Source organism: Arachis hypogaea, chromosome 11 (assembly GCF_003086295.3).
Source record: "Arachis hypogaea cultivar Tifrunner chromosome 11, arahy.Tifrunner.gnm2.J5K5, whole genome shotgun sequence".
In the NCBI taxonomy this organism is placed as follows: domain Eukaryota; kingdom Viridiplantae; phylum Streptophyta; class Magnoliopsida; order Fabales; family Fabaceae; genus Arachis; species Arachis hypogaea.
The window spans coordinates 132,090,393-132,116,456 of NC_092046.1; the positions used below are offsets into that span (position 1 = coordinate 132,090,393).

Sequence of the window (26,064 nt, forward strand, 5' to 3'; positions counted from 1 at the left end):
GTTTTGGGTATTGAAATTTGCATATATATATGTGGTAATGTGTATTAGGTGTGTGTATTTGTAAATTGGAGCTTGAATTGTGGACACTTGAGGCTTGGTGGAGTTTGGGTGCCCAACTTTGGAGATTTTGGATCCTTGGAGCTGTGTTTGGTGCCTCTTTGGTGGTGTTTTGGGTAATACGTGGAAATCGGCCAAGGTATGGTTTAGGTTTCACGTATTTAATATATAATGTTCTGTGAAAACTTAGGCTAGGTGACCATAGGATAGGTTGAAACGTATGAGTATATTTAATGCTTAGTAACCTTGATAAGAATTGTATTTTGAATTTGGTGCTTGTTGGAAGAATGATAAGTGATGGGTTGATGATGATATGAGTATATATATGTATATATTGAATAAGTATATGCTAATCTTATTGATGTATAAGAGAGGTTGATGCATAATGTTGTTGAGTTGAGAAATGGTAGGATGTGAAGATTGTTGTGGTATTGATAAAGATATGTTGTATTGATGATTATAAGTATGATGAAATTGAATTGGAGTTGAGTTTTAAAGAAAATGGAGATTTTAAGGTTTTGTGTAGAAGTTGGTTTTTGGCCGAATTTTGACGAGGCATAACTTGGCTACGCGTGACACCTGTTTTCAACAAGTACATTTTATGTTTTTAAAACCTAATCTTGAACCTCTATTTTTACTCCTTTAGACCCTAAATCTTAGTGGTAAGTATAGTGAAGAGGTTAAGTCATGAAGAAGTAGTTAACTTGGATTTGAAGAAAGATTTTGAAAAGATAATTAGTGATTGGAGAAGAAGGTACCTAATATGATAAATATGATGAAAGCGGTGCATGAGGCAATTAAGAGAGGAATATGTAATTGAGAATGATGTATGAGAGAATTGATGAAGTTAATTATTTGAGAATAATAAAACATATGATAAATGATTAAGTGGCTAAGGTTTATTGAGGAAGTGCGGTAGTGTTGCAAGTATGCCGGAGATGCATATGTGAGCTAAAGATTGAGTATTTTTGAGCTTGGGGTACTGTCTTTCCCATGTCAGCCGAAAATTTTACCCGTGGATAATATTGAGCTTGGGGTGTTGTCTCTCCCATGTCAGCTAGGGGTGTCGTCTCCCCATGTCAGCGTGGATTCTTCCCATGGTTAATCTTTGAGCTTGGAGTGTTGTCTCTTCTCCCCATGTCAACTTGTGACTTTTCCCATGAATGTTTTTAAGCTTGGGGTGTTGTCTCCCCCATGTCAGCTTGGGGATTCTCTCCATAGTGAGTGTTGAGCTTGAGGACATGTCGGGCTGGCTACGTAACTGACAATTGATATCAACAGCCATAGGACAGGCCTACATCATGTACATATTATATGATTTACTTGCTTGTGAACTATATGGGATTGCCTACGTGATTATAATTAGCTATTTGTTATAATTACTATCTGTATTACTTGTGAACTACTTGTGTTTGCCTTTTTTTTTGTCTATGCAACTCTTAGGAGACGGAGGAACGGATGAAAGGTAGAAAAGATTAGTGTACAGGATTAAGTTTGGTTGAGTTGAGAACCTTTAGACGACCACCTATTTATGGCTTTTGTTTTTAGTCCTTTAAGCTTTATAATCTGAGTGTCGACGTTCTAGGATTGCCTCTGGCATTCCCAGGACCTTATATCTTATATGTGTGGCACCTTTACCATACTGTGTTGTTATTTTACAGATGCAGGTCGAGAGGCTCCTCGGTAGGCGTATGGACTTTTGAAGCGGAGTGATTTCTGGGTTCCTTTTTTCTATATAGTTTTTGTGTATATATATATACTTAGCTTCCTCTCTGAATAACTTGTTTATTTTGTTCCTCTTCGAGGTTTAAGGAGAGTTAGGGTTCCATCTATGTATTTTGGGTTTTTGGGATATGTATATATGTATGTGTATATTCTCCAGCTAGCCTTGGCTTCGCAGGCTGAGTTAGGAGCTAGTTATTTTGTATCTTTGACTGTCTATTCTCATTTTTTGTTTACTTATACTATGACCTAGATTTCTTAGCACGCAGGTTATCTCGCTTTCAGAGCGTTGTGCTTTTTATTTTGCGATTTTGTTTTACCTGTTCTTTAAGACTCCTAGTATATATCTCCTTTTCATTATTATTATTAAATATATTTTATTTTAGAGGTCGTAATACCATACCACCTCTGTTTTACGGCTTAAGCGTAAAGCTCTGTATGGTAGGATGTTACATTATGGTATCAGAGCAATTCGTTTTCGTAGAGCCTGGAGAATGGACTGACTATGCTTCTGAGCATACTCTGGCTGTGTGCACATGCTATTTAGGATGTCTGCTTGACATATATAGCATAAAAGTCCATGAGCATTACCTTTGGAGATTCGAAGCACTAGACTTTAGATATTAAGACTGATCACCTTAATATCAATTGTTCGGTGTGAACAAGACCCAGATGGCATCTCATGAACACGTGCAAGGTAGTACGATTGATTCTCAAGCTGCTCTGGAGAATATGGCTGCGGCTATGCGAGCTACTACTGAAGTAATGGAGCGAATAACCTAGGAATTGTGATGAAGGCAATAATGGATTGGGTTGTGGAGACGCCTAGGGATTAGGACTCTTGCAGCAAAGGCAAAGGTTGATAACATTTAGTTAGAAAGATGGAGAGATTCAGGAAATGTTCTGGTAGAGTAAGTGAATAATTCAGAATCTTGGTGGCTTATAATCAGAGTAACGCTGTGGAAGCACAGTGAATTTGGCGACTCTAGAATTGTAGAGATGAGAGAAAGGAAACTGAGGACATGGAATGATTTCGAGGGGTTTCGTAAGGTCAGAGATGGAAAGTGTGAGTGTGTGGTTTAGATTATTGTGGGATTAACTCCGATTAAGAGATTGAAGAATTGATTAATATTTGAGATAGTTGAGAAAGATTAGAGATTAACTTGAATTAGATGGAACTCTTGAAGGATAAAAAAGTTTGTAGTCATCGAGAAAGAGTTAGACGAGACTAAAAATGAAATAGATAGGTTTAGCTTAGGCTTGAATTGGGAATAGGGTATTAAATTCACGTTGGAGAATGACAAAATGAATGGTAAGAGATTGGTTGAATTTGAGGGAGCATATATGAGGATTTGAAGGGAATTTTCGAGGACGAAAATTTTTGTTAGGGGGGTAGGATGTAAAACCCGAGAGATTAGTAAATAATTAGCTAATAATTATTTATTAATCAAGAAAATTAGAAAATTAAATTTTATAGTTTAATGTGATAGAGAAAATTAAAACAAGAATTTGACACTAATATTAAAGAATTTGGCCTAAGATTGGGCCGAACCGGGTGAGCCGGGCCCGTATTTGGCCCAAGGCCTAACCCAAAACACTAATACCCATAAGTTTCAGCTTCTCCTTCCCCTTTCCACAATGAAACACGCTAAAAACGTATTTAGGGGAAGAGAAGTGTTCTTCCATGAAACCTAACCCTTGATCAAGTTTGAATTCACATAACTTTTGATCCGGAGCTCTGATTGCCGCACCGTTTGCGGTCACGCATCAGCAGAGACAAGCTCTACAAAGCCCGGTACCTTTCAAGGTGAGGAAATCACATTCTCAGCTCCTATTATCTCTTTTTCAGTTCGAAAATGTTAGAGTTTTGGGGTATTAAGATTTTGCTTAATTTGATGATTTAGGATCAAACTGACTTGAGGAATTGGTAAGTTTTGGCTTAATTGAAGCACATATACAGTAAGGATCTTCAAACCTAGTCAAACCCTTGATTATGTGAGTTTTGGGTATTGAAATTTGTATATATATGTGGTAATGTGTATTTGGTGTGTGTATTTGTAAATTGGAGCTTGAATTCTGGACACTTGAGGCTTGGTGGAGTTTGGGTTCCCTACTTTGAGGATTTTGGATCCTTGGAGTTGTGTTTGGTGCCTCTTTGATGGTGTTTCGGGTAATACATAGAAATCAGCCACGGTATGGTTTAGGTTTCACGTATTGAATATATAATATTCTGTGAAAGCTTAATAACCATAGGATAGGTTGGAACGTATGAGTATATTTAATGCTTAGTAATCTTGATAAGAATTGTGTTTTGGATTTGGTGCTTGTTGGATGAATGATAAGTGATGGGTTGATAATGATATATGTATATATTGGATAAGTATATGCTAATCTTGTTGATGTATAAGAGAGGTTGATGCATGATGTTGTTGAGTTGAGAAATGGTAGGATGTAAAGATTGTTGTGGTATTGATAAAGATATGTTGTATTGATGATTATAGGTATGATGAATTGAATTGGAGTTGCGTTTTAAAGAAAATGGAGGTTTTGAGATTTTGTGTAAAAGTTAGTTTTTGGTCAAACTTTAACGAGCCATAACTTAGCTTCTGGACCCCAAATGATTTCAAACTTGTTTTGTATAAAAATTTGGTTCGTGAAGTTTACACCGTTTGAAGAATGGATGAAAAATTATTTAAAATGAAAAGTTATGCGCGTCGAAAGTTTGGAATTTAAATTGTAATTCTGCAGCTTTTCAGACTTAAGTAAAATTTTTGACAAAACGTACGCCTATGCGTACGCGTGACACTTGTTTTCAGCAAGTAAAATTTTGTTTTTAAAACCTAATCTTGAACCTCTATTTTTATTTTTTTAGACCCTAAACCTTAGTGGTAAGTATAGTGAAGAGGTTAAGTCATGAAGAAGTAGTTAACTTGGATTTGAAGAAAGATTTTGAAAAGATAATTAGTGATTGGAGAAGAAGGTACTTAATATGATAAATATGATGAAAGTGGTGTATGAGGTAATTAAGAGAGGAATATGTAATTAAGAATGATGTATGAGAGAATTGATGAAGTTAATTAATTGAGAATAATAAAACATATGATAAATGATTAAGTGGCTAAGATTTATTGAGGAAGTGCGGTAGTGTTGCGAGTATGCCGGAGATGCATATGTGAGCTAAAGACTGAGTATTTTTGAGCTTGGGGTACTGTGTTTCCCATGTCAGCCAGGGATTTTACCCGTGGATAATATTGAGCTTGGGGTGTTGTGTCCCCCATGTCAGCTTGGGGTGTCGTCTCCCCATGTCAGCGTGGAATTCTTCCCATAGTTAATCTTTGAGCTTGGGGTGTTGTCTCTTCTTGGAACTTTTCCCATGAATGTTTTTGAGCTTAGGGGTGTTGTCTCCCCTATGTCAGCTTGAGGATTCTCCCCATGGTGAGTGTTGAGCTTGAGGACATGTTGGGCTGGCTATGTAACCAATAGTTGATATCAACAGTCATAGGACAGGCATACATCATGTGCATATTGTATGATTTACTTGCTTGTGAACTAAATGGGATTGCCTACATGATTATAATCAGCTATTTGTTATAATTGCTATCTGTATTACTTGTGAACTACTTGTGTTTGCCTTGTTTTTCTTATTTGTCTATGCAACTCTTAGGAGACAGAGGAACGGAGGAAAGATGGGAAATATTAGTGTGCAGGATTAAGTTTGGTTGAGTTGAGAACCTTTAGACGACCACCTATTTATGGCTTCTGTTTTTAGTCCTTTAAGCTTTATAATCTGAGTATCGGCATTCTAGGATTGCCTCTGGCATTTCCATGACCTTATATCTTATATGTGTGGCACTTTTACCATGCTGAGAACCTCCGGTTCTCACCTCATACTGTGTTGTTATTTTTCAGATGCAGGACGAGAGGCTCCTCGGTAGGCGTCCGGACTTCTGAAGCGGAGCGGTTTTCTGGGTTCATTTTTGCTATATAGTTTATGTGTATATATATACACTTAGCTTCCTCTCTGAATAACTTGTTTATTTTGTTCCTCTTAGAGGTTTAAGGAGAGTTAGGGTTCCATCTATGTATTTTGGGTTTTTGGGATATGTATATATGTATGTGTATATTCTCCGGCCAGCCTTGACTTCGCAGGCTGAGTTAGGAGCTAGTTATTTTGTATCCTTGACTATCTATTCTCATTTTCTGCTTACTTATACTATAACCTAGATTTCTTAGCATGCAAGTTATCTCGCTTTCAGAGCATTGTGCTTTTTATTTTACGATTTTGTTTTACTTGTTCTTTAAGACTCCTAGTATATATCTCCTTTTCATTATTATTATTATATATATTTTATTTTAGATGTCGTAATACCACACCACCTCTATTTTACGACTTAAGCGTAAAGTTCTGTGTGATAGGGTGTTATAATAGTAGTAATAATAATAATAATAATGATGATGATGATGATGATGATGATGATGATGATGATGATGATGATGATAATAATAATAATAATAATAATTGGATTTAAGGATACTTCGGTAATTTTAATAAAATTAAGAGAGTACAATAATAATTTGAAACCAAATTTAATCCAATAATAATAATATCTATAAAAATACTATTTATTTATCAACTTAATTTTTTTCAAATAAATACTCTAATTCAATAATTAGAGATAATTAAATTAATTTTCTGTAAAATCATAAAATTGAGTTCAAAATCTAATGATTCAAATTAAACCATATATCTAAAACCCTCATTATTTTTCAATTACTCAAGCTTTCAAATCAATGATAAGAAAATATCCAATTAATATACAATTTCTGAAATTAATATCTTGAATAAATAAAATATATCATAATTAATTTATTATTTAATTTCTAAAAATATGGGGTCTTACATCCGATCCCACTTATAAAAATTTTTGTCCTCGAAAATTGCTACAAAATAAAAGAGGTTCATATGGCATACAGGTATAATGGTGAAAGTACGATTTACAAAGTTGAAGTTACAAGGAAAGCTTGATGCAAAAGATGATATGGTTCAAATATGCGATGGTAAAACAAGGTGGCAAAAGATTATAAAACAGGCATGGAGCTAAAACGACATGCTTAACGTCCACACATTGATCTCATACTAACTCCAGAGTTCCAACTTCCCAAACATCAACTTGACGTTTACTTACCATTCCAAAATGTACTTTAACAAATAGACTATTCGTGAATTTCTCAACCTCACCAAAAACTTCGCAACCCAATACTGGTCACAAATCTAGCTTCCGCAAACTTCTTGACAGGACTCAAAACCCCAAAACATCCTGTGACGTCGCACGCTTACAAGCTCTACCTTTCGTGTTCACGAAACGCATCATAAAGAACTAAGACCCCACTTGCTATGTATAACGGTCACAGGTGACATCAAAACAAATCTCAAGTCACTCAAAAAGATACAAGACCTTAGAGAAAGAACAAGCAACTCGGACAAGGTTCACAAAGATTTCAACGATTCACTTTAATGCATTAAACAAGTCCAAAATTACATCAAAGAATATATGAGTCAAGAAGAGGAGTTTAAATAACACAAGGCAAATATCCAAGAAATTTAAGAAGACATATGCAGTTAGGATCAAATGAGAAAGCATATGAACAAGGAACAGGGTTGGAAAGTAATCAGTTAACTTTTCAAGAAAGAAATTCTCGAACAAGAACCTCTAGACAAACCATGAAACAATAGATACATAACCGAGTAACATCAAGAAATTAACTCCTAACATTCCCAAAACCCATGATTCACGTTACCTATTACTTCTATTTTGCCTATGATAACCCGTTAACTTTTCCATGTACATAAACCATCAACATTAAGTTAGCCAGACTTAACATTAACAGAACTGCAATGGTAAACTAAAAGCATTAATCATTAGATATTCATGTGCTTAAAGTTCTAATTCTTGTTATCCGGACAAGACCTACTACATGACAGACACTCAGAGTATGCAATGAAGCATAGTCAATCCATTCCCAAGGCTCTAATCAAGATGAACCGCTTTGATACCATAATGTAACACCCTAACTTTTAGCACCTCATGATCGCACTAAAAGTCCGAGCGCTATTTACCTCTATTCCTTTATTTATATACTACATTTATTTAATATTGAGCCTTCGTGAATACGAACCGAAACTCTAATTAAGAAAATGAAAGGTCTTTACTTTAAAACTCTTAATCACAAATATATATACTCACATAGCAATATATACATAGACTTATTCCAAGATTCTCAAATACAAGTCCGACCCCTCTAAAAATCATAAACAATAAATGGCGAGGGGAAAATCTAAGACTAAACCAACTATAGAAAATACGGATATATATTTACATAAATATACAGAATGCCGTAAAAATATACAGAACAATATACAAATAATTAACTCATAACCCCAAACAGAGCAAGTGTAAAATCCTTCTTAAGTCTTACCTAAAGCCGTGTAAAATCCTTTCTTTAAATCACATTACTTAACAAAATTTCTGTCACATTAACAATTTCTCATCTCTTAACAACATTCCTCAATTATCGCAATATCTAAATAAGCCATCATCGCAAATAATATACCTAAACTCAAACCACAAACATAAAACTATCATTGAAACTTATAAACAAGGTCCCGGGAAAGCCGAAGGCAATCCTAGAACTCCGACACTTAGATTCAAACTTAAAACTATCATTGAAAACCATAAACAAGGTGAGGTATCTAAGGATTCTAGATTCTATCTCAATTTCTAACTTAACCCCTAAGTTCATCACCTTTCCTCTAATCCTCCGAAACACCAGTGAACAGACAAACAACGCATACAAAGAAAACACAAGTAGTTTACAGCTACAGCAAACAGAACATATAGTAGTTAAGCATGAATATCAATTACGCAAACCCAAGAATGCAAAACCAAACAAGTCACTCAAATGCATATGATGCATGTCTTTCCTACTGGTCGTGAGGTAACGTGTCGGTTACTTTGCCAGAACTTGACACATCCGGTAGCTAATCCGGATATCATCTTCTTGAAAACTGGTGGGCGGTACACCACCACGAACCCCACCATTGCGAGCCGTACACCGCCACGAATCTCGTAAGTTCTTCAATTGGAAAATAACATACACATGTGGGCGGTAAACCACCACGAACCTCACAAAGCATTCTCATTTAAAAACATGTGGGCGGTACACCACCACGAACCCCACACAACATTCTCTTTTAAAAACATGTGGGCGGTACACCACCACGAACCCCACATATGTCTCGACACTGGGCAAGCGATAAACCACCATGGACCTTGCCAAGTCAAGCTCAAAACAAATTCATTTTCAAATTCATTATAATTCATTTATTCATATCCAAACAATATATTGCATAATCATTAACTTCTATATATATATATACCACTTCATATTCCAATGCTCAATTCATTTCATAGTACCCTAATAAGCTTAATAACTTTAGCTCACAATTAACCAAACGCAACCTCAGCATTCACATTCAATTCACAATCATATACCCAACTATCATCATTCTCATCTCAAGAGCACTGTAATTTATATAACATACCTCATTATTCATCATGCTATCATCATCATGGTTTGTCATTAATTTCGATATCAAACATCAAAGAAATCCACATCTCATGCTCATACAATAACTAATCAATCCAACCAACCAATTCAACACCCATATACATCAAACTTGACAATTATCCTCATTAATTACTAATCACAGCAATTCATATTTTATCTTATCCTACGGTCAACTAGCCTATGTTTTTACGGCACCTTATATTTTAGTTATGAAAAACCAAAACCATACCTTGGCCGATTTCTCATTAATTCCGGAACGTTACCATTGACCACCGTTCCATAAAACCCAAGGCTCCAAACCTCTCCAATGAAAGTTCAGCTTCCAAGGTTCACTCCCAAGCATCTAATTTCACTAATTCAATCTCCAATTCAACATAATTTCAATCTAATACATACAATTTCATTCATAACCACAAATCAATACTTAAACTTTACAAAATAAAAGTATTCACAAGGGATATGAGTTTCTCACCTTACCCACAGATGACATGGGCAAAACCCAGTGATTATCTACCGCTAGAGTACCCCTAAACCATCAAAATTACAAAAGCTCTCAAATTCTAAAACTCAAATTACGAAAATGAAAAGGGGAGATCTGGACATGAAATCAGAATTTTCTTACCAAATTGTTGGATGAGTTTTGTAGAGAATTTTGAGACGAAGGCGTGGCCACTAACGGCTCGTCAATCGGAACTCCGGATCAAAAGTTATGTGAGATTGAAATCTAGCCAAGGGTTTAGGGTTCTTATTTGCTCCCCCATTCTCCGATTCAGCATGATTCCCTGTTCTTGAAGGGAGGAGTGGCTGAAAGCATGCTTTTATATAGGGTGGAGTAAGTGGACTTGGGTCCACTTAGGTCTGGTCCAACCGGTTTGGTCCGTTGGCCCGTTTTCGCGCCAATATCTTTTAAATTAGTGTCAAAATTCATATTTTAATTATTTCTTCCATTCTAAATTTAAAAATTTAATTTTTCCAATTTTCTTAAATAATAATTATTTTTTTGTTTAATTATTTATAAATTCGCGGGTTTTACATCTTACCCACCTAATTAGGAATTTTGTCCCCAAAATTCGCTCTCCAATCTTCATATACGTGCTGTCAAATTCAACTAAGTTCGTAGCATTTATTTTACCATTTTCCAATATCAATTCAATTACCTATTCACATCTCTCCTTTATATACACAATGTTATAAACTTAACCAACTTCAAGCCTATACCGTATTCATTCGTTTCACTCTTAGCTTCGTCTAGCTCTTTATCGATGACTACGAATTTTTTTATCTTTTAGGGGTGCCATCTAAATCAAATTAAATTCTCAAATCCTTCCCGCCATCTCGAATACTAAACAATTTCTCAATCCCTTCATCAAAGTCAACCCATTATAATATAAACCACACCTTCACGCTTGACATTCCTTGATCCTATGTTAATCCTCGATTCATTCTCATATTCCAAGACTTCTTCCTCCCATTACTACAACTCTAGAGTCACCAAAATCATCACGCTTCCATAGCGCCACTCTGATTCTAAACCATTAAGAACTCAGTCACTCGTCTACTCTGCTAGAACACTCATTGAATCTCTTTATCTCTCTAACTAAGCACTATTGACCTTTACTCCAGCTGCACAAGTTACAATCCCTTGGTTTCTTTCATCATCAGGTACATTACCACCTCTATCACCGTTTCTAGCTTATTGTCTTAGTCCATTAGCAATTGCCTGTGCAGTCGCCCTATCATCAACTATATCACCTCACTTGCATCCACGAGACGCTCTTAGGATCTTATCCACACCAAACAATCGATATTAAGGTGATAAGTCTTAATATCCAAAGGTCTAGTGCTTCAAATCTCCAAAGGTAATGCTCACAAATATTTATGCTATATGTGTCAAGTAGACATCCTAAATAGCATATGCACACAGCCAGAGTATGCTCAGAAGCATAGTCAGTCCATTCTCCAGGCTCTACGGGAACGAACTGCTCTGATACCATAATGTAATACCCTACCACACAGAGCTTTACACCTAAGATGTATAAAGAGGTGGTGAGGTGCTACAACCTCTAAAAGTAAAATCTTATATATAATATAGTTGAAAAGAAGATTTATCTAGAAGCCTTTCAAGGAAAGATAAAACAAAACATTAAATGGAAAAGCGCAGCACTCCCGAAAGCATTAACATAAACGAAACAGGATGAGAGTAAACTAAACATGAATATATACAAAAAAGAGTTCTAAGATACAGATAACAAAGCTTCTGACCCGGCTCGTGAAGTTAAAACCGGCCAGAGCATATATACATATATACAACATAAAACCCAAAAGACAGTCTACAGAACCTGTTTCTCCAAATCAACCTCTAAGACGGATAAAGCATACTATACATACATCAGAAGCAAAATAAAATTCCAAACACAAAGATCTTCGCTTTCAGAAGCTCCTAGTAATGCCTCAGCGAGGTGCCTCATGTCCTACATCTGAAAAGCACAAAATATATATGGGATGAGAACCAGAGATTCTCAGCATGGTAACAGTGCCCACATAACTAATATATAAGGTCCCAGGAAAGCCGAAGGCAATCCTAGAACTCCGACACTTAGATTCAAACTTAAAACTATCATTGAAAATCATAAACAGGGTGAGGTATCTAAGGATTCTAGATTCTATCTCAATTTCTAACTTAACCCCTAAGTTCATCACCTTTCTTCCAATCCTCCAAAACACCGGTGCACAGACAAACAATGCATACAAAGAAAACACAAGTAGTTTACAGTTACAGCAAATAGAACATATAGCAGTTAAGCATGAATATCAATTACACAAACCCAAGAATGCAAAACCAAACAGGTCACTCAAATGCATATGATGCATGCCTTTCCTACTGACCGTGAGCTCACGTGTCGGTTAATTTTTCAGAACCCAATACATCTGGTAGCTAACCCAGATATCGTCCTCTTGAAAACCGGTGGGTGGTACACTACCACGAACCCCACCTGGCAGGCAGTACACCACCACAAACCCCACCATTGCGAGCAGTACACCACCACGAACCTTGCAAGATCCTCAATTGGAAAACAACACACACACGTGGGCGGTGAACCACCACGAACCCCACAAAGTATTGTCATTTAAAAGCATGTGAGTCGTACACCACCACGAACCCCACATAACATTCTCTTTTAAAAACATGTGGGCGGTACACCATCACGAATCCCACATACATCTCAACACCGGGTAAGCAGTAAACCACCACGAACCTTGCCAGGTCAAGCTTAAAACAAATTCATTTTCAAATTCATTATAACCCATTCATATCCAAACAACATTTTTCATAATCATTAACTTCTATACATATATATATATATATATATATATATATATATATATATATATATATATATATATATATATATATATATATACCACTTCACATTCCAATGCTCAATTCATTTCATAGTACCCCAATAAGCTTAACAACTTTAACTCACAATTAATCAAAATCAACCTCAACATTCACATTCAATTCACAATCATATACCCAAATATCATCATTCTCACCTCAAGAGCACCGTAATCTATATAACATACCTCATTATTCATCAAGCTATCATCATCATGGTTCGTCATTAATTTCAATATCAAACATCAAAGAAATCCACATCTCATTCTCATACAATAATTAATCAATCCAACCAACCAATAATTCAACACTACCCATATACATTAAACTTGACAATTATCCTCATTATTTACTAATCACAACAATTCATATTTCATCCTATCCTACGGTCAATTAGCCTATGTTTTCACGACACCTTATATTTTAATTACAAGAAACCAAAATCATACATTGGCTGATTTCTCGTTAATCCCAAAATGTCACCATTGACCACCGTCCCATAAAACCCAAGGCTCCAAGCCTTTCCAATGAAAGTTCAGCTTCCATGGTTCTCACCCAAGCATCCAATTTCACCAATTCAATCTCCAATTCAACATCATTTCAATCTAATACATATAATTTCATTCATAACCACAAATCAATATCTAAACTTCACAAAATCAAAGTATTCACAAGGGATATGAGTTTCTCACCTTATCCATGGATGACATGGGCAAAACAAAGTGATTATCTACTGTTAGAGTACCCCTAAATCATCAAAATAAAAAAATCTCTCAAATTCTAAAACTCAAATCACGAAAGTGAAAAAGGAAAAACTGGGCATGAAATTAGAATTTTCTTACCAAATTTTCGGATGAATTTTGTAGAGAATTTCGAGATGAACGCGTGGCCTGTGACGGTTCGTCAATCGAAGCTCTGAATCAAAAGTTATGTGAGATTGAAATCTAGCCAAGGGTTTAGGTTCTTATTTGCTCCCCCATTCTCCAATTCAGCGTGATTCCCTATTCTTGAAGGGAGGAGTGGCTGAAAGCATGCTTTTATATAGGGCGGAGTAAGTGGACTTGGGCCCACTTAGGCCCGATCTAATCGGTTTGTCCTGTTAGTCCGTTTGGGCCAAAATCTTTTAAATTAGTGTCAAAATTTATATTTTAATTATTTCTTCCATTCTAAATTTTAAAATATAATTTTTAATATCTTTAAATAATAATTATTTTGTTGTTTAATTATTTATAAATTTGTAGGTTTTACAGTCCTAGTGGGATAGTTATTGTGAGTTTCTTCTGTGGGTTAGGCTACTGGCTTGTTTTTTGACAAAAAAAAAGACATATGCTAGAGAAGAATAAAGTATCATTTTTATCCCCAACGTTTGAGGTAAGTCCTAAAGTTATCCCTAACGTTTTAATCGCCATATTTAAGTCCCTAACGTTTCAAAATTGACTCAATGTTGTCCTGCCGTTAGGGATCCGTTAACAGAATTGACGACGGGACAAAATTGAAACGATTTTGAAATGTTAGGAACTTAAATAGGACGAAAACGTTAGGGACAAAAATGATACATAGAAATAAATTTTAATTTTATCCTTCAATAATATCAATTTTTTACTATACATAGTATTCAATTATTTTTAAACCACATCTAAGTAAATTACACTTAATTATATTACTTTCATTTTAAATAATTTTTTTTATAATTTTACTCTTAAAAATTTTTAGTTATCATGAAATGTTTGTAGAATTACTAGTATATAAACTTGCAAAAAAGAAAAAAATAATATATATACAATAAAATATAAATTATACCTTTTGTCTCTAATGTATCAAAATTCTTTAAAATTATAAAAAATAAATTTAATTAAAATGAAAGTAATGTGATTAAGTGTAATTTATTTAGATGTAATTAAAAAATAATTAAATACTATGTACAGTAAAAAATTAATATTATTGAAAGATAAAATTAAATTAAAATTTATTTTTATGTATTGTTTTGGTCCCTAACGTTTTCGTCCTATTTAAGTCCCTAACGTTTTAAAATCGTCTCAATTTTGTCCCGCCGTCAATTTTGTTAACGGATCCCTAACGGCAGGACAACATTGAGTCAATTTTAAAACGTTAGGGACTTAAATAGGACGATTGAAACGTTAGAGATAACTTTAGGACTTACCACAAACGTTGGAGACAAAAACGATACTTTACTCTGCTATAGAATAACATACACAATGTGGAATCGAGATTATGAATGGCTAGACTTTTATTATTGGTTACTAAATACTCTTTTTATATATAAAATTCCGTTTTATTTAACCAAATTGAGTTGGTTGAGTGGTCAGTTTACTCACTTAAACAAGTTAAGTGTTGGGAGTCGAATCCCACCTTGTGCTTGCAGCAATCCATTAGTCAGCGACAGACCTTTAAATAAAGTTCAGATCTGCGATGATAAATTAACCTTTGACCTATCAAACTGAAACATATGATGGACAATAAAAAAATTCTGTTTTATTTCTCTCTCAGTTATCTCTGCATTCTGTATTTCTAGCATTATTTTGTGCTAAAAGCAAGTTATCTCACATATTCATTGACGAAAATGCATACTATAAATTATTGTTCCAATTCAATTAGATTTTCCAGGAGACATTGTTATATACTCCATGGACTGATTTCATCTATTAAATAATAAAACAAAATTGAAATAAGAATTAAAAGTAGATAAATAATGCAGGAGAAGAAAATTGTTTACTCTATATATAGAATAAATAAGAATTTCTCATTTTTTCGTGGGTATATTATTGTTTGGCTTCTTGTGTGAACTGTGGTTCACAAGGATTTCATCATAAGGGTTAGTTACACTGATCTTGTTGTAGATATATATATATATATATATATATATATATATATATATATATATATATATATATATATATATATATATATTGTCCCCAATGTTTGGGGTAAGTTCTAAAATTGTCCCTAACGTTTCAATCGTCCTATTTAAGTCCCTAACGTTTCAAAACTGACTCAATGTTGTCCTGCCGTTAGGGATCCGTTAACAGAATTGACGGCGGGACAAAATTGAGACAATTTTAAAACGTTAGGGACTTAAATAGGACGAAAACGTTAGGGACAAAAATGATACATAGAAATAAATTTTAATTTTATTCTTCAATAATATCATTTTTTTACTATACATAGTATTCAATTATTTTTTAATCACATCCAAATAAATTACACTTAATCATATTACTTTCATTTTAAATAAATTATTTTTATAATTTTACTCTTAAATATTTTTAATTATCATGAAATGTTTGTAGAATGATTAGTATATAAACTTGCAGAAAAGAAAAAAAATAATATATATACAATAAAATATAAATTATGCCTTTTGTCTCTAATATATTAAACTTCTTTAAAATTATAAAAAATTAAATTTATTTAAAATGAAAGTAATGTGATTAAGTGTAATTTATTTAGATATAATTAAAAAATAATTGAATACTATGTACAGTAAAAAATTAATATTATTAAAAGATAAAATTAAATTAAAATTTATTTTTATATATCGTTTTTGTCCCTAACGTTTTAGTCCTATTTAAGTGCCTAACGTTTCAAAATCGTCTCAATTTTGTCCCACCGTCAATTTTGTTAACGGATCCCTAACGGCAGGACAACATTGAGTCAATTTTGAAACGTTAAGGACTTAAATAGGACGATTGAAACGTTAGGGACAACTTTAGGACTTACCTCAAACGTTGGGGACAAAAACGATATTTTACTATATATATATATATATATATATATATAATGCTTTCTTTTATCAACTTAAATGATTAGAAAAAGTGATTTTATAACGTATATAATCTGATATAAATTATGAGACTAATTTGGTATTTGATTATGCATAAAGATATGCACTTGTATTCTCCTTTTTATGTCAATAATAATAATAATAAATTATTAATAATAATATGAGTATGAATCAGATATGAAAAGCATATTTCTATCCATATTTTGCATCCTTTCTTGTGTCTCTATTCATATTCATATATATAAGACTCAGTATGGTATCTCCCATTAATTGAATTAAAATTATTGTGTCTATCACTCTATTGTAACCAGAAAAATAATATAAACTACAAAACCTACAGTTTTCACTTTTCTTCACCTATAAAACAGGAGCAATGGCAAAAAGGGTTAAAAGGAATATAATCAGATCTTAAGATAATCCAACAAGAAAGCTACTCACTGCATCAATAAAGACTACTTTTCAGAACTGAGAGTATTATTATAATTATTTTAATTTTTTAGAGAAATAAAATAATAATAATAATAATTAAGAAGAGAGCATACTTGGAGGAACTAAAATTCCAGCAAAGACACACATTATGTGACAAATGTCCGAAGAATTGTTTTTAATTTCAATATGAAGTTAAAAGAAAAACATGTGGGGTTCTGTTTGTTTCTGAACTTTTGAGGTGTGAATTTTGTTTGGAGGCTGTTGGAAGTTTGCACTTGTTAAGCATTCAGTTTTATTTTCTCAAATTATATTAATCAAAATAATAGAGAGCACCATACATACATAAGCTCATTCCCCTGGACTTTTCCTTCACCAACTTGGAAGTTGAAACCATGGCTTTTTATTAGGAACATATATATCACTTTCTACCATATGTGACAGGTGTCCAAATACCATTTTTCCCCAACATGTATCTAATTAACTAAAATGTGTTAATACACAATTAACTTTACGTGCACTTTATTTAAGTGTTATGATACACTGATACGGACACGGGACACGACACGACACAGGACACGCCGACACATGAATTTTAAAATTTTATAAGACACGGGGATACGCATACATATAAAATATAAAGTATTTTTTAGATAAATCGTAATGATATTTTGATATTTTATTGATATTAAAATATAAATTAATTTTTTAATTACTTTTAATGTCTTATTTTAATTATATCAAATATTTAAAATATTTTTTTGTTTTAATAAATAATAATATATACTATATTTAAATTTATTTCAAGAATATATGTTAAGAATAACACTGGACACGCTAATACCTGATGGCATTTAGGTGTATCTAAGTGTGTCCGGAGAAGAATTTTTTATTTTTTATTAAGACACGGTTGGATACATCATACACGCGTATCGAACGAATGTCGGTAAGTGTCGTATCCAAAATGTGTCCAACACACAAACACAGCAACTCAGCGAATTGTGTGTATTTCATAATTTAAGTGTTTTTCATATAAATCATGTTATATATGGATATACTTAGACATTCATTACTAAATTACTCATTCGTATAAATTTATATATTACTATATTAGAATAAAAATATATATATTATAAATATATAAAATAACACATACAAATACATAATAATTTATTTAGTAATTAATTTATAATGTATATATAATAATTTTAATTTTATAATAATAATAATCTGCTATTGAATAATAAAAATACTATATATGTACTAAAGTTAGTCACATCAAATTAGTTATTATATATTTGTATATAAATATGTATTATTTTACATATTATTAATATATATTATCTATAAATAATTAATTTAGTAATTGATTTTTAGTATATGTTTAATATGGTTAATTTGTGGTGGCTTCTTCTTAATTATACTGGCTGCTAGGTTAGATCTTGAGTCAACATATCAACTTTTCATTATTGTATTTATCATTATTTAGTTTGATTTAGTTCTTATTTTTTCATCATGTTAAATTAATTAATGACTAATTAATAAATCATGTAGCACATTATTATTGTTATAAGGGTAAAGTATATTTTTTGTCCTTGAAGTTTAATAAAAGTTTCAAAAATATCCCTAAATTTTATTTTGTTTCAATTTTATCTCAAAAGTTTTCGATTTGCATCAAATATACCCCTTACAGCTAATTTTTAAAAAAATTTAAGACCAATTCAACAACAATTTCATAAGAACAACCTTCAACACAAACAAATCAAGCACAATTTTTCATGCATTATTGTTAAATTGGTCTTAAATTTTTTGAAAATTTAGCCGTCGAGAGCATATTTGATGCAAATCGAAAACTTTTGGGGCAAAATTAAATAAAATAAAATTTAAGGGTATTTTTGAAATTTTTGCCAAACTTTAAGGATAAAAAGTATATTTTACCCTTGTTATAATAAGTACTACTTGATGATGAGGTTGGTAATGTGCAGAGGAAAATAAAGGGGAAGTAGGTGGGAGAGAGATAGTGCAAAAGCCAAAAGGAGACTTTTTTTTCTTCCTCTTCTAGGCTTGATTTCCATTTACAGACAATAACTAACCTTTTTGCTGATATTAATCCACAAGGCAACACCTAAAGTTATGTATTTATTTATTGTTTGGGGCTTGGGGTTTCAATTGATGCATTATGTTGGATATCAACGACACACCTTGTATACGATCAAATAATAATAATAATAATAATAATAATAATAATAATACAAGTTTCTCAACAAAAAGGGGCATCCGTTTAAAGGAAATTTTACCATCTATTTTATTCATGTTAAATACTAATTACCCTAAAAAACATAATAAGTGTCATAGTTAAATTGCAAAAACAATTGACCCTTATAAAGTTGTAATCGTAAAAATTAAATCAATATAGTACTTTTTTTACACCACTTTTATCATAATTTAGATTAGGATTTAAAATTTAAAATTTTAACGTTTAACTTTTAGAATTAGTTCTTTTTAATTTTTCGATAAAGTATTATTTTAAACTTTAATGTTTAAGCGGAATTTTAATTTGGTCTCTAATGTTCACTATAAAAAATACGCCGAGTACTGTCGGATTTAACGTTTTGAGTTATTGTCGGATTTACTAATGAATTTAGGAAGGGTTTTGTGATAGAATTTGTTACGTCAAATAGTTACCGGCAGATTAACTTTTTCGACGATAAATTCGTGGGTAATATTTGGCAAAAAATAAGAAGGAATAGGCGCAAACTTTAGCGTCGGATTTACCGTTTGCAAAATCCAACGGTAAGCTATTTTAACTAAACGTTGCGTTTCGGAGACACACAAAATCCGACGGTAATCAAACTTAAAATTGAGAGCACAAATGCTCTCTCTCTTCATTTCGAAAAGCCTCTCTCTCTCTCTCTAAATCCATTTTCTCTGTTTCTCTCTCTACTCGTTCTCGCCGCTGTTGCTCCAGCCTCGCCGCCGCTCCAACCCCAATCTCTCACCGCCACTTCCCCCTCTCACGGAAACCAGCCAATTTTTCATTGCCGCACCGCGCCGTCATCATCGCCGTTGCCGTCAGGTTTCATGCATCTCCCTTTTATATAAATTAGTATTTAAAAGTTTTTTACATGTTAATTTAGAAATTAGTTATATGTTAATTAGGAATGTAGGATTTGATTATTATATGCTAATTTAGAGTTTAGGGTTAACTTAATGTAGGATTTGCGTTTTAGTTATCATATGGTAATTTAGGTTTTATTCGTATTTGTTATTAGTTATTATAAAATAGGATTTGGGTTAATTATGTTCGATTTGTGTTGATTATTCTGATTATTAAAATTAGTTTGATGATGAAGAAATTAAAATAAATTATACGATTTAGTGTTTGCTTATTTTACAAAGTTAGATTGCTTCACTGGCGGAGCCACATAGTGAGAAAAGGGGCAATGCCCCCCATTTTAATTTTTTATATGTAAATTATATGTAAATTTCAGTTTAACCCTCCTAAAATTTTATTTTAGTCTTATTTTATTGTGTAAATATTTTTGGTTCCCCTCTAATATTTCATCTAGCTCCCCCCTCGATTGCTTTGAATATGTATTAAATGTACTGTGCATTTGAGTTTATTAGTAAAAATGATTGAAGCCTCTTGGTGGGTGACTGGGTGGATTAGAATTTTAATCCTTGTATGTTGATTTGGATGGATATTTTGTTTGGATGGAACCCTTGAGGGATGAAAAAATCTGAATTTTAGGGGAGACTGTCAAAATTTTTATAAGATTTTGAGTGAAATCGAATTAAAATTATGTTTTCAAAAGTTTTAGAATTATGTTTAGGGTTGATAGATATTTGTGTTTTGGGTTATTTGCTATAATTATTTGTTATTTATACATTTTCTCATAATTTGTTATAATTATTTGTTATTTCTTGAATTTCTTCTTATGTTATTATTTATTGGTGTTTGTTATATTATTAACATGTTTACTGTATTGAGTGTATTCATATGTTTAGAGTTGGTAAAGTTAATTGTGTTTTGATTAGTGTTAGTAATATATTCTCTATGCAAACATGACGACAGATAGCAGAGGTAGGTCGAGTGGGTCACGTGGTCGTGGTAGAGGGCGGGCTTCCACCATCGACCCCTATGACGTCACAGGCGGATCCATCAGACCAGCAATTCATCATGGTCCCAAATCCGAACTGGGTGCCTCCTTTCTAGTACGAACCCCTGCAGATGCAGCGATGACGTCGACAGACCCTGCGGTGGGTGATGCCTCCAATGTCCTCGAGCAGGATGTCCCTCCACCACCGCCCATCATTCGACTGAGAATTTGGCCTGATGGCATGCAGTTATGAGTTCAATTTTTTAATATTAAATTTGTTTATCTTAAGTTTGTTTATGTCAAGTTTGTTTATCGTATGTGTTTGTTAATATCAGATTTTTTCTCTAATAAGTTTGCACCAAACCCCAATGCGTGCACATATAGGAGATATTCGGTGTCATTAAATCTATGTACGACCAACCATGGCCGACCTACACACAGATTCCAGCTGATGTGAGAGAGCAGTGATTTCAGAAGTGGGCGGTAAGAACACAATTTCATTTGAATTACTTAATTGTATAGAAACTGTATTTCATTCCGAAACACTAATCCTAGTGAATCACTTTGTGCAGTTGAAATTCATATGGGATGTAGAGCACAATGTCATTATTCAAAAGACCTACGACCACCGCATCGCCAAGCGATTTCAGTAGATGATGAACGACGTTCGTTAGGAAAAAAACCACCTGACATCGTGGACCCGTTCAAACATCAAGTGTGAATTAGAGGCTTATTTCAGATATAACGAAGGGTTCAAGCGTCGCAGTCTGACGAACGTCGCTAACAGGACTTTGTCCAGGTCATCGAGGTATACAGTGGGTCTTCGACCTTCATGAAGACGAAGACCAGACTGGTAAGAATTTTGGCATTGTTTAATGTTTTAGTAGTTACTTGAATTAGTTTTTTACTTTTCTTTTTTATTATCAATTTAATTAATTAATTAGTAGACTAAATGTTAGTTTAATTTTCTGTTTTATTGGATTTAGGTAGTTAAGATATGTTAAAATAGGTTAGATTAGGCTCTGAGATTGCTGAAAAATGTTGAATGGAACCCTTCAAGGGTGGCTAAATCCGAATTTTAGGGGAGATTCTGTCGAAATTTTCATAACATTTTCAGTGAAATCGAAAAAATTAAAATTATGTTTTCGAAATTACAATTAAGATTTTGGTTCATGCTTATATTTGTCTGTCATTGTTTAATTTGTTCATTCATTTTATTAGTTGGTTGATATATTAATTTGTAGTCTAAGTCGTTGGATCGTGAGGCGATCCTGGTGGAGACATTCAACTATACCTATACTTTGGAGGCAAACAAGGAGGGATTTGCTGACGAGCAGCCTGCGGCCCACTATATGAGTTTTAATTAATCCTAAGTTTCAACTTTATTCGGTTTACAATGAATTGTTTAACTATTATCCTAATCACAACTAACGTGTGTGATGCAGGAGGATAACACGCAGAGGTTGAAGGCCACTTAGTGGGGCCAACGAAGCCGGCTATGAGACCTCCATGGTGGATCCCAATAAGATTTGGCGCAAGACCTCCTCTGAACCCCACAAGAAGCGTCGCTTCGGGTTGGGGTCCTTCTTCATCAGTGACATCCGCTCCTCCGTGTTGGCAGCTTCCTCTGCGTCTGCCTCTACCGCCAGCCCTGCTGATCCCCAGGAAGTTATCAAATTGAGGGAAGAGGTGCAGAAGTTAATATAGGAGCTTCACTAGCACACAGAGCAGTCTAAGCAAAGGTATCGAGAGATTCTTGCATGCGTTGCCATCAGCTCTAACCTGACCGAGAAGTTGGAGCAGCTCGATCGATTGCGACAGCAGATGAAAGAGTACAGCCAGCAGGTGCGCGCTGGAGGCAGCGACACTGCTGGATCCAGCGGCGACGCTGCTAGTGGGGCACTGACGGCAACATCTCCTCTGCCGCCGCAGTAAGGGGACCACAACGCCAATGCTGACGCCGACGATGACAAAGATTACCGGGATCTGTAGGATTTAGGGTTGTACGCATTTTTTCTTGTCTACTTCATTGTATTCTACATTTAGGACATTTTATTTCATTAAGACCATTTATTTTTATAAAAAATAATTTCTTGATTTCTAGAGAAGTTAAATTTAGGGATTAACATTTATTCTATTTGGGGCTTAGCTGTGCCAAACAAATTTAGGGTTTATAAACTTAATCCGACGGTAACACGGCGCCTAAACACATGAAACGACAGAAATTTATTGAAAAATCGACGAAAAATTTGCTGGTAATTAGCATCGGACAAAATAAATCCGATGGTAAGCAGTTTCCGGCGACATTTATACCGTCAACCCAAGGACGATGGTAAATCCAACGATACTCAACATTTTTCTTGTAGTGGTTTCAAACGTCTTATTTCAATCTAAAAAGCTTTCAAACGTCCTATTTCAATTCCAAAAAAATTTTAAGCAGGTTCAATATTGTTATACCATTAAATTTGATATAAACAATTCACATATTGAAGAGTCAATAGCATTGGATTTCAGTATATAAGTAAAATCGATTCACCAATGATCACTAATATAAAAGTTTTTCCTTTGATTTTGTAGCGTTGATCATTGATTGTTAGGATTTTGAGTTTTGTAACAAAAAAAAAATTAAGTGTTACAAAAAGATTTTGGTTATGTTTTTTCTAACATATGGAAGAAAATATGACTCAACTATTAACGTTATTAATGTCAATATCACTCGTTCTATTAACTATTAGTGCCAAATTTAACAATAAGACAACATTGAACCTGTTTAAATATTTTTGAGATAGAATTAAAATGTTTAAGATATTAAAGACCAAATTAAAATTTGGTCCTTATTTTTTATTTTAAAAATCTTCTTTTTATTTATTATAATCAATTTAAAATTAAATAAATTCTTTATTAGAATAAATAAAAAAAAATCAGAATAAATAGATAAATTTCAGATTATTGTCTCACAAAAACTTTGGTATATGAAATCACTATATATATTAGTAAGGTCTATATCGGATATATTAATTAATAATACGGTATCCAATATCATTCAAAACACACTCACTAAAAAGCAGTTAGTTGCCAATTTTGTCTTTTCTAATGTTTGTCTTCAATCATAGGGGTTGATCATGCTGCAAAGCAAAAGTACCTTTTATACCCACATATATATACTCCATAACCATCATTCCACATTATAAATTAATAAAATATATATGTCCATATATATTATTCTGCCATGCTGCTCAAAACCCAATTTAGATAAATGTTGCTCAGTGCTCACAAATTATAAAAAGAATAGAACTACTATAGGAGTGCTAGCTCCAAACTCTCAACAATTTACAATTAATATATAAAAAATCTATTTATGAAAAGATTCTAACATTTTTCCTTTCATTCATCTTTAATTGTTTTTAATCAATAAGATAAATAATAAGAGTATTACATTCTAATAAACACCACCAAATTTGATAAATAGCGATAATTTTTTTAAATCTTTTAATCGTCCTGTTAATAAGACGGACAATTTAAAAGTTACAAAAATAACTACATTTAACATTAACTCATTTAATTTAGTCTTTTAACAATAACAGGAGTTTAATTATTTATCTATAAAAAAATAAATTTTAAGTGATTTCTACTGATGATGGAGATTATTATTTAAAAAAATTTCTCATCACTATAATTTTTTATATAAAGGTTTTTCATGGTGTTTTTTGTGCATTCAAATTACTGACATAAAATAATAATAATTAGGGAAGAAAACAAAGCCAAATCTGACAAACACAGCATGCCATTACCTCATCATGATCATCATCAAAACCCCATTAAATTGTTACATAAAATTAATAAGGCTTTATAGTGATCATTGATCATCAAAACCCCATTATTCTTCATTCCTATACTAAGCTACTCTCAATGGAAAACCTAGGCACCTCATCACACCAACCTCATCAAAAGAAAAACAAGAAAATGAAGAATAACAATAATAGGGTTTGTAATTCAAAAAAGAGTGAGAAGAAGTTTCTTGGGGTTAGACAAAGGCCTTCAGGAAGATGGATTGCAGAGATCAAAGACTCTTCACAGAAACTAAGGCTTTGGTTGGGAACTTATGATAGAGCTGAAGATGCTGCACTTGCTTATGACCATGCTGCAAGGCTTCTTAGAGGAAGAAATGCTAAGACTAATTTTCCAATCACCCATGGTGCTTGTAGCACCATTATTCTTGGCAAGAATCCAAGGGCTTATCAGCTCCTTAAGCAACATGCAGTTATGAAGAGCCACATGGCGCTTTCTTCGCACATGGTCAGGGATCCATTTGTCTCTTCTTCGCAATCATCCATTCTTGAGGATCATAATAATACTCTTGTTTTCCCCATCCCTGAAGAACAAGGTTCAGCTGATGGTAGTGGAGGATTTTCATTTGGATGTTGTAAGGTTTATTCTTCTGTTATTGTAGCTCCTTCTTTCAGTGCTTGATGAAAAAGATCATGAATTCAAATAATTAAAGAATAAACCTAGCTAATAATAATATAATCTTATTGTTCCAAAATTGTTATATATATTATGTGTGCCTTCTCCTTTGAACCCTAGCTATATATATTTGTTCTAAAACAATAAGTTGTATGTTTAATTTGCAACACTTTGAAATGGAGATATATATCTACTGTCTGTTATGTATATATTTTAGTTTATATATATTTGATCGAATTTCTGTTGCATGCATAAATCTATATATATGATAATCAAGGTTTATCAAACACTTGAGTTAATTAATCCATAAATTCTGAGTACAAGCTTAGTCCCTAAATTGAGTTTTATGATTTAATGAACTTATCTAAGATTAACAAGTTTTGATCAACCTAAAGATTTCATACCCTTACACATATATGATAGCGGTTTTAATTGGTTAAGAAACCAATTTTTTTAACTAACAA

The 26,064-nt window shown here is 33.1% G+C and overlaps 1 protein-coding gene across 1 annotated transcript; it reads left to right on the forward strand.

Moving 5' to 3' along the window:
* The first annotated feature begins 24,911 nt into the window (after positions 1-24,911).
* On the forward strand, positions 24,912-25,809 carry LOC112724064 (ethylene-responsive transcription factor 3). Its single transcript, XM_025775355.3, has one exon. The coding sequence runs from the start codon at positions 25,046-25,048 to the stop codon at positions 25,604-25,606; it is 561 nt and encodes a 186-aa protein (XP_025631140.1). The 5' UTR covers positions 24,912-25,045; the 3' UTR covers positions 25,607-25,809.
* The last annotated feature ends 255 nt before the right edge of the window (positions 25,810-26,064 follow it).

What these genes read in the sequence shown, in the direction of transcription:
- LOC112724064 (XM_025775355.3), top strand. Translation starts at nt 25,046, where the DNA reads ATGGAAAACCTAGGCACCTCATCACACCAACCTCATCAAAAGAAAAAC.